The sequence below is a fragment of the Lampris incognitus genome, chromosome 12 (genome assembly GCF_029633865.1).
Source record: "Lampris incognitus isolate fLamInc1 chromosome 12, fLamInc1.hap2, whole genome shotgun sequence".
Lineage (NCBI taxonomy): Eukaryota > Metazoa > Chordata > Actinopteri > Lampriformes > Lampridae > Lampris > Lampris incognitus.
In genome coordinates, this window is record NC_079222.1 from 20,249,684 (window position 1) to 20,267,619 (window position 17,936).

The 17,936-nt window shown below is 41.4% G+C and overlaps 1 protein-coding gene across 1 annotated transcript; it reads right to left on the reverse strand.

Moving 5' to 3' along the window:
• Positions 1 to 503: 503 nt before the first annotated feature.
• On the reverse strand, positions 504 to 16,969 carry LOC130121759 (endothelial differentiation-related factor 1 homolog). The gene is made up of 5 exons (XM_056290637.1): positions 16,750 to 16,969; positions 11,213 to 11,264; positions 10,785 to 10,945; positions 6,472 to 6,565; positions 504 to 1,634 (listed from the first exon to the last, which is right to left on the reverse strand). Exons 1-5 carry the CDS (start codon positions 16,825 to 16,827, stop codon positions 1,573 to 1,575), a joined length of 447 nt encoding a protein of 148 aa, XP_056146612.1. The 5' UTR covers positions 16,828 to 16,969; the 3' UTR covers positions 504 to 1,572.
• Positions 16,970 to 17,936: the final 967 nt, after the last annotated feature.

A 17,936-nucleotide genomic window follows, 5' to 3' on the forward strand; every position in this document is an offset into this window, starting at 1 on the left:
TGGGGCTCGAACCCAGGACCTTCTTGCTGTGAGGCGACGGCGCTAACAGCTGTGCCACCCCCCACTGGATCCATCTGAAATGGGAGCAGTATGCCAATACAAATTCCTTGGGAGTCTGGATGTAAATTTTATTTACGTATTATGTTATAAATTATGAATAAAGGGTTGATTAATTATAAGCTAGCCTAATAATGCAGTCTTCACAATGTAACTGTTTACAGGGGTGTGTTATTGTATATTGGCACACTTCAGATGGCTGCCTATCATTCTGAAAAGGTAAAAGCTTGAGTAAACCAAGATTGTTGTATGGGTTAACATTGAGACAAGCTTATAGTAGATACGTTTAACTTAACTGCTTTTGTGAAATAACGTTTTGCATTACACAATCACATTTTTGGGTATACTACTGTGATGAAACCAGATTGCCATACAATAATTTTCAGGGAAAAAAATTGCTTCTTTTCTGCAGACCACACACACATGCACACACAGACACAGAGAAACGCACATCTTGCCAGACTTTATTTAAAAATAAAAACACAATACATTTCAATATTGCAGTGAACTTCATTCAATATCTTGAATCTGTGATAAGAATGTGATCAAAACTTTCTCAATGAGTTTTTAAAACTGAAAAGTAACAACTGGTTATGGAGAAGTTCTTCTTTTGTTTTAAAGCCATTTTAAAAAAAATGAATGTATCATGTCAAGGCAACAAAAAAAAATAATATAATACAGCACTTTCAGTTGCAATGATCTGAAATGTACTCATTCATTTGTGGTAAAGAAATAATTTCAGATGACTTGTCAGTATGCAGCTTTTAAAGCAGTGGAGCACCAGGTCCGCAAACAGGACACAGGTGTGATCAGCCCAGGTAGAGGAGGGGAGACAGGAGATAGGAAAAAGTTTTGGGGTTTCTTGGGGTATATGGGAAAGGGATGAAGAGTTTGGCTGAATCCAAACGTCCTAGTTTTCCTGCACTAGCAGACTAGCAGACTTAATGGGCACACACCTGTGAAGTCCCGATTGACTAAGGCTCCCCAATTCTACAATTCATCAAGTCTGATATTGCACAAACAAAATGGGCCTACTACGGTCTAAACCTTGGCCTCCGAGTGCATGCTTTTGCTAAATACACGATAATCTAAACCAGCGCAGCAGCAATCACTGTCTACATGTTTGTTGCTTCCGGTGGCAGATCTTGGCATGGTCTGAAGTTGCAATGTTACAATTTATCCAAAGCGACATACACGTGAGAGTTAATACAATACAAGCAAGGATCTAGTCAGGGGATTACAACACAAGCAAGAGCCAAAAAACTAGGTTCAACTAGGTGTCAACAGGTAGTGCACAAAGGCAATACATAGGGTGCATAGAAGCACCCTGTGCATTTTGCACAGTTCATAACCTCACAAACTTGCACTCCTTGCAAACGTGACATGATGCTGAGCACTTCATTGTCCCAGTACGTTAACACCAAAGTCCGCTAGCCTGGACTGCAGACATTTGGATTCAGCCTAAATTCATAAAGGGGTGGGATGGGGGGGGGGGCTGATTTCGAGGCTTTATCTTCATTTCTGCTTGGATTTTGGCTCCAGGGGTAGGCCAATATCTCTCCCACGCAGCTTTAACCCTGTTCGTAACAAAAACAGTTGATGTAACAGTTCAATTTTAACTCAAGCCAACTAAATAAATCAGAATTTAACACAATTATAAAATTCTAAAATCACATATTTATTTTCTAGAGTTCAATCAATATACTAGGAATACCCTTATTACTATTAATTGCAGTTTGAATATTAACTGCAGTTTGAAGTTTGAAACATCTTTGAAACATCCATAATTACACCCCAATACAGTTGTTAGTATGTCTGTACTAAAGCACTGCAAGAGAGGAAATGTATGGCCATTTCATTTGGGGACATAAGTCCTTAAACATGAAGCCATCTGTAGACCATCATCTATAGACCATTTTGTTGATGTTTGTGTTTAGGTCCTTCAGTAGAATAAAATCCAGACTGGGCCTGAACTTTAGATTTCAAGGCTGACAGTTTGATCAGGTTCTCTGCACCCACATTTTTCAAACAAGTACAATAGGAAACTTAAAAAAATCTAAATTTCAACTTCCTCCATGTGCAGTTGTTTAACGCTACCACTAGGACTTTATAATTGCTTTTTTGTCCTGAATGAAACCGGTTTTATTGGTAAAATTAGACAATGTATCTGAAACAGGTTTTATTGGAAAATTAGATAATGCATCAATACTAATGACACTATACTGACTCGACAGTAAGAGGAAGCGGATTGATGTGCAACAACAGTTTCACTGGCAAAACCTGGTCAGTGGGCAAGTGGGGAGGGTATAGAGATGAGGAAGCCGAAGGCTCCCCAGTAGGTCATGGGTATAAAGCTACCAGATCGCCGCCACCGTCGGCATCGTTTATGGTAGGAACTACTACAGTATTTGCCGCTAATCTGCATGTCCAGTATGTGCTAGATCTGTCTAGTCTTTTGAAACTATAACCGCTGCAAGGCAAATCATTTTGACAAGAGAAATCGACGTTCTTTTGCGAACAGAGCTGACATTCTCCACTGACGTCACTGGTGCCGGAGGTAAGCCAGGTTGCTACAGGACATGGACGCGGGGCAGGCTAAGCTAACTACTAGCCCACGATGCAGATCGGCAGTTCCGACAGTCATCCTGGCATTCGCTCTCTCGGACGGTGATTTTTTTTTTTTTTTTGTAGTTTGATATATGTGTTCTTATAGTTTTTAGATATGTGTTTTTGTCTTTATGTTGCACTGCTGTGGGCTGGGGGAAAGGATATTTAATAAAGTGTTCCTGATTCCTGAATCCTATAGTGGGCTACGGCAATGCAGACAATATTGACAAGTATTGCGTACATTATAACGACCTAAGATTAATATATGGACTTGAGGTTGAAAATCGGCAAAATTTCCCTTTAAGGGCATGTGTCCTTATAGTGTTTTTCTCTGGCAAAAAGAAAAAAAAAACGCTGTGTATGGGTTTTGTTTCTATGACAACCTACCACCATGCCATTTTATGATAATCTAGCATCACCCCTTTGCTTTTTATTATCTATCTTTTTATTCTTACTATTATTTGTTTGACATTGTTTTTTTACCATTAGCACCAACCGGAGGATGCTTGCCCTCATTCTTTTCATGGATGAGCTTTGTACACTATCAAATAGTGCCACTACGTCACCAGATGGCAGGCCACTCAAAGTAAACCTCGCAGCTTTACAACGGAAGTAACTGTAAGCCACCCAAAATAGTGACGACATTGAGTGAAATATTTACTTTACTGATGGTGTTGCATGTTGTCACTGCTCAGTTTGACAGAGCAAGGAGAATGTGGATGCATGACACAATACGTCAGAGACAACAATATGGTGACTATCATTGCCTCAATTTTCTTGTTTACCAGGGCGATGAGTCCCACCCCATCTAACACGACTGGTTGCCTGAAAAGGAGCGACAGTAACGACACCAGCACCTTCCTGAAAAGTTCAGAGATTTTCAACTAGAAGTGCTCGGAGCGGCCGCACAAGACCGTCGGAGCGCTCTGAGAAAAAGATGCTGGGTGCAGCGCTTTTTCTCAAGGCACCTTCATACGCTCTCTCTTCATTGGTAACAATTGAAAAAAAGACACTCGGGCTCAGGAAAAAAAATAGACACAAGCCCTAAGACCTGATATGGTTCTGTACTTGGAGAAAGAGATAATAGTGTATGGTTCTGGGACACCATAACTCACTGTTGAGCTTTCTGAAGGTGTTGTGGGCCTAAATCAACTTAATATCTAGGATGGAAGGTGCCCACTTGATAACCCCAACGAAATATTCATGTTGTCACTCTCATTGGTTATAACAATTTGGCAGCAAAGGGCTGCTTGTAGGCATTCTTTTTTTTTTCTTCTTTTTTTTTTACCTGCTGCTGCTGAGCAGGCTGTTTCCAGCCAGCAGTGTAAGCTGTCCCATTAGCTCACAGGGATTCTTAGTGATTGTCAAGTGTGGTAGCCAACTAAGCCACTTGGATCCAATCATGCTTACAGAGATTTACAACAGCATTGCCTTATGTTCTCTCCTTCAAAAGTAACTAAACTCCAGACCAGGCCATGAGTTTACTGACATCTTAACTGCACAGAATTACAGATTCACCCACATCTGCATATCTCAATTAAGACACTGTTAACACAAAAGACAGAATGTACAAAATAGGGAACCACCCTGGTATCAAAAGTCAACTATGCATGTGCGGATGCACTGTGATAGAGAAGTCTAGAAGCGGGGCGTCCGGGTAGCATGGCAGTCTATTCAGTTGCCTACCAACACGGGGATCCCGGTTTGAATCCCCGTGTGGCCTCAAGCTTGGTCGGGCATCCCTACAGACACAATTGGCAAAGTCTGTGGGTGGGAAGCCAAATGTGGGTATGTGTCCTGGTCACTGCATTAGCAGCGCGTGTGTCTGTGTTTGTGTGTGTGTGTGTGTGTGTGTGTGTGTGTGTGTGTGTGTGTGTGTGTATATATATATATACATATACATATATATACATATACATATATATATATATATATATATATATATATATACACAGTGCATCTGGAAATTATTCACACCCCTTCACTTTCCCCATATTTTGTTATTTTACAGCCTTATTCCAAAATGGATTAAATTCCTTTTTTTTCTCATCAATCTACATACAATACCCCATAATGACAAAGCGAAAAAGGTTTTGTAGAATTTTTTACAAATTTATTAAAAATAAAAAACTGAAATATTGCATGTACATAAGTATTCACACCCTTTACTCAGTACTTGGTTGAGGCACCCTTGGCAGCGATTACAGCCTTAAGCCTTCTTGGGTATGAAGCTCCAAGCTTGGCACACCTATCTTTGGGGTATTTCTCCCATTCTTTTCTGCAGATCCTCTCGAGCTCTGTAAGGTTAGATGGGGAGCGTCGCTGCACAGCTATTTTCAGGTCTTTCCAGAGATGATCAATTGGGTTCAAGTCTGGGCTCTGGCTGGGTCACTCAAGGACATTCACAGACTTGTCCCGAAGCCACTCCTTCGTTGTCTTGGCTGTGTGCTTAGGGTCGTAGTCGTGTTGAAAGGTAAATCTTCGCCCCAGTCTGAGGTCCTGAGCGCTCTGGAGCAAGTTTTTATCAAGGATCTCTCTGTACTTTGCTCCACTCATCTTTCCCTCAATCCTGACTAGTCTCCCAGTTCCTGCCGCTGAAAAACATCCCCACAGCATGATGCTGCCACCACCATGCTTCACTGTAGGGATGGTATTAGCAAGGTGATGAGAGGTGCCTGGTTTCCTCCACACGTGACATTTGGCATTCAGGCCAAAGAGTTCAATCTTGGTTTCATCAGACCAGAGAATCTTGTTTCTCATGGTCCGAGAGCCCTTTAGGTGCTTTCTGGCAAACTCGAAGCGGGCTGTCATGTGCCTTTTACTGAGCAGAGGCTTCCGTCTGGCCACTCTACCATAAAGGCCTGATTGGTGGAGTGCCGCAGAGATGGTTGTCCTTCTGGAAGGTTCTCCCATCTCCACAGAGGAACACTGGAGCTCTGTCAGAGTGATCATCGGGTTCTTGGTCCCCTCCCCGACAAGGCCCTTCTCCCCCGATTGCTCAGTTTGGCTGGGCGGCCAGCTCTAGGAAGAGTCCTGATGGATCCAAACTTCTTCCATTTATGAATGATGGAGACCACTGTGCTCTTCAGGACCTTCAAAGCTGTAGAAATTTTTTTGTACCCTTCCCCAGATCTGTGCCTCGATACAATCCTGTCTCGGAGGTCCACAGACAATTCCTTTGACTTCATGGCTTGGTTTCTGCTCTGACATGCACTGTCAACAGTGGGACCTTATATAGACAGGTGTGTGCCTCTCCAAATCATGTCCAATCAATTGAATTTACTACAGGTGGACTCCAATCAAGATGTAGAAACATTTCAAGGATGATCAGTGGAAACAGGATGAACCTGAGCTCAATTTTGAGTGTCATAGCAGAGGGTGTGAATACTTATGTACATGCAATATTTCAGTTTTTTATTTTTAATAAATTTGCAAAAGTTACAAAACCTTTTTCACTTTGTCATTATGGGGTATTGTGTGTAGATTGATGAGAAAAAAGGAATTTAATCCATTTGGAATAAGGCTGTAACATAACAAAATGTGGGGAAAGTGAAGGGGTGTGAATACTTTCCGGATGCACTGTATATATATATATATATATATATATATATATATATATATATATATAACACACACACACACACACACACACACACACACACACACACACACACACACACACACACACACACACACAGCTGGCTGGTAGAAAAAATTTGACACATTGCCCAACCCTACTGTAGACCACATTTAAGGTGAGGTTATATGACACTGATTTGAGTGACAGAAAGCACAAAGTGATCTCACCAATTGCTCTCTCTATCTTGCCCATGACCTGGTTGTTAGGAATCGCTTTCCCACACTCATAGTCGGCAATGACCTGAGGTTTCTCGTTGATTTTCTGGGAAAACAAAAGAAAACATTTTTGACACAGTTATGATTATTTTTAGCATACTGAAGTTAGCTAGTGTTAAACAGATTCTATAATGGAATCATGATGGACTCAATCTCCAAAGCAACAAAATAAATCAGAAACTGATGCTGAAACACACTGCATAATGAAATTATATTTAAAGCCCCATACAACTACACTGTAAACAGATTTACAAAATGGGTTTATCAAATCACACAAACCTGACTGTTTGATAGCTGTATATAATAGCTGTATATAATAACTGTATATAACGGCTAGGACATCTCATACCGGCACAATTCAGTATCACTCCACCTCTAAAGAAAAAAAAAATCCACTAGATCAATCAACTGTTACAAAATATAAACTTTTTTTTTTAAAATTTCCCCCTTTTCCCCCCAATTGTATTTGGCCAATTACCCCACTCTTCTTAGCTGTCGTGATCTCTGCTCCACCCTCTCTGCTGATCCGGGAAGGGCTGCAGACTACCACATGCCTCCTCCGATACATGTGGAGTCGCCAGACACTTCTTTTCACCTGCCAGTGAGGAGTTTCCCCAGGGGGACGTAGCACGTGGGAGGATGACGCTATTCCCCCCAGTTCCCCCTCCCACCCGAACAGGCACCCCGACTGACCAGAGGAGGCGCTAGCGCAGCAACCAGGACACATACCCACACCTGGCTTCCCACCCGCGGACACGGCCAATTGTGTCTGTAGGGACGTCCAATCAAGCCGGAGGTAACACGTGATTCGAACTGGCAATCACCACGTTGGTAGGCAATGAAATAGACTGCTACACTACCCGGACGCCCCCCTAAATGTAAACATTTAAGGTTAATGTCAACCTCCATGGTAGCCTAATCATTGAGCAGTGCATATCTTGGAAAAAAAGAATAACCTGCTAAACCTAATAAAAAAAGGACACATAGAGCTATGTAACGAGAGGGTCAATGAAAAAAAAAAAACACCTATCATCAAACAAAAATGGGCAATGAAATGGACTGTCAAATAATGGACACAAGCAGGAAGAAAGCAGACTTAGGCCTACACTAACCACTGCCTCCACAGTACCACAATTCAGAAACTAAACAGATGCAAGTCTTGAAATGAGAGTTTATGGCCATAAGTGGCCCCAACTGCAAACTCTCTCTCCAGAGCTAATGGCGGCAGAAACTCAGGGACCCGAGAATATGCAGCAACATCCTTGTCACCCCAACCACTTTACAAAATATGCAATCCTACAAGCATCAACGCATTTTGATTTTCTAACCTGAATTACTGGACATGCATAAAGACACATCCTTAAAGCGGTTTTCAAAGTCATCCTAATTACACCAGACAGTTTGTCAGTGGTTCCACAATAAATGGGTGCATACAAATTAAATCTGCTACTACTTTCAGCTGCTCCCGTTAGGGGTCGTTACAGCGGATCATCCGTTTCCATTTCTTCCTGTCTTCTGCGTCTTCCTCTGTTACACCAGCCACCTGCATGTCTTTCCTCACCACATCCATAAACCTCCTCTTTGACCTTCCTCTTTTCCTCTTTCCTGGCAGCTCCATATTCAGTATGCTTCTCCCAATATACCCAGCATCTCTACTCCACACATGGCCAAGCCATCTCAATCTTGCCTCTCTTGCTTTGTCTGCATACAAATTAAATATAGGCCGAAATAAATAGCCAATAATGAAATCAATAGTGTAAGTTTTGAAAATAAGCCCTCCTGGCTGTCTGCATGCATAGACTTTGCACTATATGCCAGCAGCCAGGAAGGCTTATTTTCTTTCAAAAATTGTGCTTTTAAATCAGTAATAAGAACTATAAATTGGAATGCATCTATCTTTCATGTTGTCATACTTGGTAGCCGTATTATAAAAGCAACAACTAATTTAAACTATCTGAATTATGTATGATAGCTTGTCACCAGTGTCAAACTGAAAATGCTCCTCTGTTTTACTGGTTACATCTGCCTGCTACCAAGACATAAGGTTCTGCCTCGAGCTCCATGTACATGCGCTTGTCATCAGCATGCAAGCCCCCTCTGTTTACTACTGCAGCACGTATCTGATGCACTCCATTCACTACGCTGTCCAAGCTGGTGTTATCTGCTGCGTTTAGACTGGTGGATAAAGATAACAGCCTCCCGTAACACCACATTATAGTCAGTTTCATTGTGGGAATTATCACTGAAAACCACATATCTGCAAAGGAGCTAACACTGCGTGAAATGGAAAAAAAATAATTACCATTTCACCATTCTATAACCAAACATTACATTTTCAAATGCTTTGTAAAACACTTTTAATTTGTCTAGGAACACTGAGGCGTTGATAAGCCTTAAAGGGGTACTTTTCCATGCAGATGTATGGTTTTTGTCTGACAACAACATTGTCCTTTCATAAAAAAAAACAAAAACAAAACATGCGGTATGAAAATATGAACAGTTCCCTCCCATGATGAGTCACCTTAAATCTCAATGAAATTTTCAACTATGTTAAACAATATTTAGAGAATTAATTCTGAATTTGAAACAGCACGTGTGGAGTGCTAATCACTTCAGACATCAAAGTTGAATCAGTTCATCTGGATACAACGTTTATTGAGAAACATACCATCACTCATCTAAGTGACCTCTTCAGTCTAAACTGACTGCAGGTATCCCCACCCTTATAAACAATACAGTGGCATAACGATCGAAACCAACGATCAGTCAGTTTCATGTGCAAATTGCGGTGAGCATTAACTAGAGTTTCAACGGCAATGTGTACTATTCACAGAGTTTGGGATCGGGGAATAGTTGCAGTCAAAGCATTGTAAGATGGCAACAGATGTACGCTTAACCCCCCCCCCCCCCCAAGTTCAGGGATGGTAGTTACCGCTTCACACAGATGGCCTCTTTGACTCCCCGTTCAAACCAGCATTCCTCCTTATCAAGGATGTCATAATTTCTCCCCCTTCCTGGGGAAGGGGGAGAAATCCTACATTATACAGGCCCTTGTTAAGTGTGGTTATCCTAACTGGGTATTTGTCGAAGCCAGGAAGACGCCCAAACAGTGCACCAGCCAGTCGAAGAGAGGAGAAGGACAACAGCTGCCTAAGTGTAAACCAGTGGTGATTCCGTATGTGGCGGGAGTGTCAGAAAAGTTGAGACGTGTATTTTTCAAACACCGTGTCTCAGCTGCTTTCAAATTTCAAAACACGCTGCGCCAGAAATTGGTCCACCCCAAGGATCGGGTACCCCAGCACAAACAGAGCAATATAGTGTATGCTGTGCCAGGAGGATTGCCGTGACTTGTACGCTAGAGAAACTAAACAGACTCTGGCCAAGAGGACGGCATTACACAGAAGGGCATCAGGCCAGAACTCCGCAGTCTACACCGATCTACAGGCCTGTGGCCACTCTATCAAGGCTGAGGATGTGCACACCCTTGAATGGGGAGTCAAAGAGGCTATCTATATGAACAGGAAATGACCATCCCTGAACCGAAGGGGGTCCTAAGAGTACATCTGTCACCATCTTACAATGCCGTGATTGAAAACATTCCCAAATCCTCTGTGAAAAGTACACATGGCCATTGAAATTGTGGTTAATGGTCATGCCTATTTGCATATGAAACTGATTGTTGGTTTCAATCATTATGCAACTGCATTGTTTATAAGGGTGGGGATACCTGCAGTCAGTTTAGACTGAAGAGGTCACTTAGATGTGATGAAACGTTTCTGTCGATTAATGTTGTGTCCAGATGAACTGATTAATATTGCTTTGTAATTCTATGGCGGAGTAAAATAATTTTGTTGCACATGTATAATTTCCTTTTCAGTAAAAATGTGAAGATTAATTTTCACATTTCAATGATGGAGGATTAGTGGGCTGGCTGCCCAGTAATGACAATGGTAGAAGAAACAATTACTGAAATAATTATGATGCAATGAGGCAGGAAAAGTTTATAAGAGCTGGTTTGATGAAGAAAAAGAGGGATTCTTGTTTTCTTCCCTCTGTTGGGAGTTTCCCAGCAAGGCAGACTTTTTGAGCCCTGCATCACTGTGTGAATCAGTGGTTGTGGAGTTTGCATTCGCTTACACGTAATTTATTTGTATAGCCCAATATCCCAAATTGCAAATTTGTGTGTAAACAGGACTTTAGTGCAACAATTTCTGAACAGGAATATACAGCACTTTATACAGGACCTTTGGAGCCATTGTACTCACAGTGGCCAGGTCTTTCTGAGTCAGGCCTTTGTCTTGGCGGCCCTGTTGGATGACCTTGCCAACCTCCAGAGGAACCCTATGGTGGTGCAACTCCTCCGTCTCCCTGTCCAGTTTAGCTGTGTTCTTGGTCACCAGGTGCTGCCTGTTCTGCCCCGCAGACCCTGTATGTTGCAGGAAGGAAGTGGGCCAAAGTAATGTTGTTGACACAAGTAAATATACTTACTCACAGTATTGCAGAGATGTGGGGTACAAAGGATCACCAAAATCAAAAGGTAATAACACAAAAATGTATAACTTGTACATGGGTCAAATTATAGTTGTAATATTTTCTACTTTGCTGCAACAAATGCCCTTCTTATAGGATTTAAATAAATCAATGGGTGACTTTTGGTGATTGTAGATGTTTAAATTAAAATATAAAAATTTACATTTCTTAGTTGTCTCAACTTCTTCTCCACGTCGCTGAGCTGCTGCGATAGCCTAAAGAGGAAAACAAGGGAAAGAAAGAATTCCTTAAAGCTGCAGTAGGCAACATGAACCTTCCGCCTCGCTCTCTCTGCTGCCTTGTGTCACTCCACTAAGCCCCTCCCACCAAATAATAATAATAATAATAAATTGCATTTATACCGCACTTTTCTAAACAACTTTACAAGGTGCCTTACACAACAGGATAAAATATGCACCTAGTCAAGATAAAACAACAAGATACAATAAAACTATATGATATAATACCAGATCAGCTCCACAGAACAAGGTAAAACATGGTCAGGATAAAATCACAAGAGTATAATTAAAACCTAGAGAATTAGAGTCGATAAAACAAGGATTATGATGAAGACAATTAAAATAAGGTAATGAAAGAAAAATATAAAGAATTTAAAATTTTAAATTACAAAAGTATAAGCTATAAACAATACAAAAAAAATAATAAAAAGAATTGGGCAACAACGGATTTACTATAATATAAAAAAAGCCTTCCTGTAAAAGCAAGTTTTAAGAAGTGATTTAAAAGAAGGCAGTGAGTTTGCTAGCCTAATTTCCTCAGGTAGGGAGTTCCACAGCTGTGGGGCTCTTACAGAAAATGCTCAGTCGCCTATAGTAACAGGCTGGCTGAGGGAGCAGTTAAAAAGGACCTGCCTGAGGAGTGCAGGCAGCGACCAGGCCATTTGGGTGTGAGTAGATCAGTAATATATGTAGGAGCGAGGCCACGTAGGGCTTTAAAAGTAATTAGAAAAAGTTAAAATCAATGCTATACGTAACGGGTAGCCAGTGAAGCGCTACAAGAATGGAAGCGATGTGGTCATATCTCTTGGAATTTTTTAAGTCTGGCAGCTGAGTTTTGGATGAGCTGGAGGTGGGAGATGGACTTTTGACTGAGCCCTGAATACAGGGGGTTACAATAATCCAGACAGGATGAAATGAATGAATGGATGACTTATTCAAGGTCCATGTGAGATTGAAATTTTTTAACTTTTGCGGTGTTCCTAATTTGGAGAAAGCAAGACTGTACTACCTTGGTGATTTGTGTGTCAAAACAGAGCTTGGAGAAAAAGAAGAAAAAAAACACCCAAATTGTGGGCAGAGTGCTTAACATTGGAGGACAATTTCCCTAAACTCTTTTCCAGGTCGCCAGTTAGGTTAGGGGGCTGAATAAAAGGACCTCAGATTTGGACTCATTGAGCCGGAGGAAGTTTTGTGACATCCAGCATTTAATACTGGAGAGACAAGCCATAACACGAGAAAGATCATGTGTGGCATTACCAGTAAGTGAGACATGAAGCTGGGTGTTGTCCATATAACAGTGAAAATTAATATTATGACGACAGATGATCTGACCCAGGGGGAGAATGTAAATGGAAAATAATAATGGACGAAATATTGACCCCTGGGGTACACCACATGCGAGGGGGGCTGGGGATGAGAAGAATTCTCCCATTACAACAGAGAAAGATCTGTCAGGTAGGTAGGATTTAAAACAGGCAAGAGCAGTATCCTTAATGCCACCATAGTTTTCCATGCGATTTAAAAGGATGTCATGGTCGACCGTAGCAAAAGCGGAACTCAGGTCAAGCAGAATTAAAATTGAGCAAGCACCAATGAGTGGTGAGCAATATGAAAGAAGAAAGCCACTTTATTTTTTCATTGTATTGTTACGATGAATTGGTATTGTTTACAATGAATTTGTCTTCTGCATTTAATCCATCCTATTGTATAAGGGCAGCGGGCAGCTGCAGCACCTGGGGACCAACTCCAGTTCTTCTTCTGATTTAATGTTAACAACTTTTGTGAATCAAAGTAAGAAACTCTACAGCAAAGAGTATGTCTCCTTTAATGTTCATCAGTTCATCGGCGGTCACTCGGGGTCGAGTACAACTGTCCTCTTTCTAGGTGGGTATCCTTGCAGGAGGACACCTGCACATGATAGCTTTTTACATAGAGAGGCTGATGCATCTGCCGCCACCACACGGTCCTAGGGAGGGGATGGCCAGAGTCCAATGGCAGAGATCCAAGAAATTGGGGACCACCCTCTGTTGCAGCCTTCATCTGCCTTCACTGGCATTGTCTTTCGCCAATTCTGCCATTGAGGTCTTTGTTGGACTGCGCTTCGTCTGGCACCTCCCCCTTGACTTATCCGCTGTGGATGACCCTACCAGGAGCCAAGCTCCGGACGGCATAGCTCTTGGGATCATTAGTACACGCAAGCTTCTCCACCACGACAAGGTGGTGATCCAGTTCATCAGTTAACACACACGGCAAACAATGTAACCAACTGGGGTCCCCTTTGGGTAGCATCAGCATCTTTATTTGAAGCTAACAACAGACATCTACTTAGGTTTTTTTTCCCATGGAACTCAGTATGTATCTAATCAAATCACTAAATCATGTTGGTATGGAGAAGCATTCCTAAAATGTTCAACATCTGTGATGTCCCTACAGATGTGTAAGAGTTTGTTCAATGTCTTTTGTGTTGTAGTGGAACACTGTCAAAGAAAGCATTCAAGAGAGGACCCTTCACTTTTTTCAGAAGTGGGTAACAGTGAGGCTTTCTCTTACTCATCTTGTAGCACTGAATGAACTTCTGGAACACGGAATTGAAAATGCTCAAGTAACTTTCCACAAGAAAGCCTTGACTGGACAGAAAAAGTGCAGGTTTGATAGTGCTGTGGAGTTCAAAAATGGAGCCTTAGACATGGTTAAGGACATTGTTTCCATGTGCCAAGACTGTATGTGTGTAAATGAAGAAAGCTGTGACGGTCCACTGACCTTGATAATCCACTACACAAACCTTAGGAAAAACTCAAAAGCATATTACACAAACACCAAGTTAAGATGCTTGTCAGCTGGAGCTGTTCATGAGGTTTAACCTGAAGCTGGACTAAAAGCTACTTATGCCAGCTCTCTAAGAAGAAAGTGTGTGCTTGTAACAGTGGCCACTGTGCAGCATATTGTGCCACTTGTGAACACTGTGGAATCTGACTGAACTAGTAGTTAGGCCAAGATAGTATTGGCCCTGCATAAACTTTAGTCCACCGAATTCCAGTTTCTAATTTGGTAATTTCCGGTTTGACACCTGCTATCTATAGTGGTGGTTGCTGGCATTGCAAAATTTATTTCGCTTTGGGTGAATACCGATCCATTGTTGCTAATGTAAGGATTCACTTCCCTTACTATCGCCCTCTAAACAAATTCTCAAATTTACCCAAAATTATTGTCAATCCCAAATAAGTATATAAGTAACTCAATTTAATATGCTATAAAATGTAGTAGATGTGTGCTCCTTCTTATGGCCAAAGGAGAAACCAGAAGTCAGTGGACTACAGTTATGCACAGCACCAACTGTCATACTGCCCAACTCTGGTGCCCATTGTTTTACACACAGGACAATGTAAGCCTTTCAGTAGGATTTTCATATGCTTTCTTTTAACATTAATTCTAGTTTGTACATGCTGCAGATAGTACTAAGATTACTTTCATGAGTTTGTATGTCATTGAGTGTTGTAGTCATGTTCTCATTCCAATATCAGTTGCCCTATCATTCCTCTATGGAAAGCAATTACACACATTTTGAAATTCACAGCATCAATCTCATTAAATGATATTCAGTAAGATGACACTCACTTACATTAGGATACAGTTTAGATTGCGAAACATTTTTTGCAGGGGCCCATGTAACAAACTCCACTTTACAGCACCTTCCAACTAAAACATGCCATTAGATTAACCTGCCCTTGAAGTGAATTACAGAACCTTTCCCTTTATCTGACTTGTTTCCTCACCGAACGCCCAGTGTATACTATATACTGGCCTCCATTGAATGTGTTCTATGCATTACGCACATGATGCACATGACTGCTAATCATTCCTTGCTCTGTGGATGTGTGCATGTGTAACCCAAATTTGATTTAATACCAGCATCATATTTGCAATGTCAACAGGGAGACATATATTGAAATATTTGCCAGTTGTGTTCCCAAATGGCAACATTGCCTGAAATGCTACAGGCTTGCTCCTATGTGCACATGTAAGACAAGTTTGCTTTATGTTGATATTGCCTTAAAGAGTTTTAGCATTTTAAAACAGATCCCGCCTGTAGCCGGCACACAATCATGCAGGGGTACTCAGCGGCCCTTGAAATTGAACGCTGCCTTGAAAAGTCATAGAATATGAAATCTAGGTTAAATAAACATGTCTTCAGCACGTTTATTTTTTAGATTTCGTAAAAACTTGTTTGTACACAGCTTTGTGAACCTCCTGTTCAGATAGCTCGTGATTATAAAAAGTCTGAGCTACAACAACTTAGAAAATGTGGTTTATGGTAAACCTATGGTACAGTAAGTAGCATAGGGCACGTACTGAGTGGTATATGTATGGTATAATACCACAGGGCATTTACTGTGTGGTAAATCTATGGTACAGTACCACAGGTTTTGTGACACATTACCCAAGAATTTGCTTTAACTGTGGCACTGTAGAGTCATACCACATGAACATTTCCCAATACCATGGCGATTTTTTTTTGTATGGGAATCATTCGCAAAGGTGGGATCACCAAAAAAACAAGAAATTCATCTCAATGTCCAAAAACTCGCTTTGAGATAATCTACCATACGAAAGGATGAAAACAGAATACAAAGCCTAACTTGCACACTCGGCTAATACAGGTTGCTATTTTTGCGTCAAACATTTAGCCACCATGCAGGGTAATAACTTCTGTTTGAGAAGGGAGTGAGGCCCTAAGACCTTTGGTCCATCTGCTCACACGCTGCGATCAATTCGGACTGATCACATGTTCTTTTTTTACTGCACTGGTTATGCCGCGTTTGCCACTACAAATAAAAGTTTTAGAAAAAAAAAACAATCAACACTACAGAAATATTATCACTGTTGCTGCCACTTGGGTTTTAATGTAATCAAAATAGTTCTCACGGTGTATACTTGCCTTTTCTGTAGCTGTGCAGAAAGCCCTGTATTGTGTAGCTACCTCTTAAATTTGGCTCGCTTGGGAGAGAAAATGACCATAAACCGAGGCTATGTGCAACATTGCTGTCTGTCTAGCTGTGACGCGATACCGAGAAGGGACGAGGGGGGGGGAGAGGGGGTCCTGAAACCATTTCCAGAAAACTCTCCCAACAGTTGCGTCGCCATGAAAATCCTCGGTTCTTACAATGTGCACCTTAAACGTGCCCGCTGTGGCAAACCAAACTACCGAGTGTACGTTGCAAGGCCGGCGCAAAACAACGTTAAGCTACTCCCTTAAACACAGTGACGTTAATATAGCCAGAGCCACTCTACAGCCACGTGTAGACAAATTATTAGATTTCGCTATTTTGTTAAATTGGCCGTCTCCTTGCCTGAAACGTGGCTTTTGAGTTGACCTACACTGGGGGCAAGATAGCCGGGCCATCAAAATCAAAAACAGGTCAGGACAAAAACTAACGTGGCTGGGGTTTGCTTTAACACTGACTTGCTTGGATTTGGCCTGGGCAGCGGTCGGTCCCTTCTTCCTCAAGACAGTCACGGTGTCCCAGTCGCTCTCTGCCATTTTCCGGGGATTATTCGACAACCGCGATAACCAAAAAACACTTAAATACTTTCAACTATCTTCGTGTGAAATAAACGGTCTGAACTAATGCAGTCACTTCCCGTAACAACAAGGGCCGCTAAACACTGCTGTCAGCCACGCGTTTTCTAAAGCTTTATTTAAACACAGTGGAAAACAACGACATAATGGCAGCGGTTCAGCGACCTCTGCTGGCGGAAGTTTGACCCAGAAAAAACGTCCACGTTTTAGTTGCCAGATATGCCCACTAATAAGTATTCTCGCAAATTATCCAAACTCAAACGTCGATTTAGAAGTCAAGTCAATTTTATTTGTATAGCCCAATATCACAAATTATATATTTGCCTCAAGGGACTTTACAGCAACACAACATCCCGTCCTTACACCCTCTCATCGGATAAGGGACAACTCCCTAAAAAAAACCTTTAACGGGGAGAAAAAATAGGAAGAAACCTCAGGGAGAGCAACAGAGGAGGGCTCTCTCTCCTAAGACGGACAACGTGCAATGGATGTTGTGTTTACACGATTTACAGAATACAACATTGAAAGAGGATAACAGAATTATAATGGCATTATAAAAATTATGAAGAATATGATGCGCAGGATGCAAAGCTGTGTCCAGACGCCACCAGAACAGCCCAGGACCCAAGACACGCAACCAGCATCACCATGTATAAAAAATAAAAAAAAAAAGAAATAAGTCATGGACTCATCACATGCGTCTGCGTCATAGTAATGTATTTTAAAAACTGATATCATGCATGCAATGTGTTTTAAAAACTGATATCATACATCCAAGCAGAACTTTTAAATAAATGAAATTGGAAGTATATTTTTTTTTTTTTTTTTATGTGAAACAATGGTGTCCAACCATGGAAGTATGTGTATGCAGTTTTTCATTCCAACCCCTACACTACACGTGCTTTTTTCCCACTGATCACTCCTTCCCTGTCTGGTTGAAGGTGCTATGAAAACCTACCCACATGTATTTGAGCACCACTGCTGACAGCTATCATGCAAACAGATTTCCAAATCATAATTTTGATAAATATAAAAAATAACCTATTGGAACATAACCTGTTTTTGGAGAG

Coding starts and splice junctions, on each gene's coding strand:
- LOC130121759 (XM_056290637.1), bottom strand. CDS start 16,827: ATGGCAGAGAGCGACTGGGACACCGTGACTGTCTTGAGGAAGAAGGGA. Junction 11,265..16,749: donor CCCAGGCCAAATCCAAGCAA/GTCAGTGTTAAA, acceptor TTTCCTCTTTAG/GCTATCGCAGCAGCTCAGCG. Junction 1,635..6,471: donor CAAGATAGAGAGAGCAATTG/GTGAGATCACTT, acceptor TGTTACGAACAG/GGTTAAAGCTGCGTGGGAGA.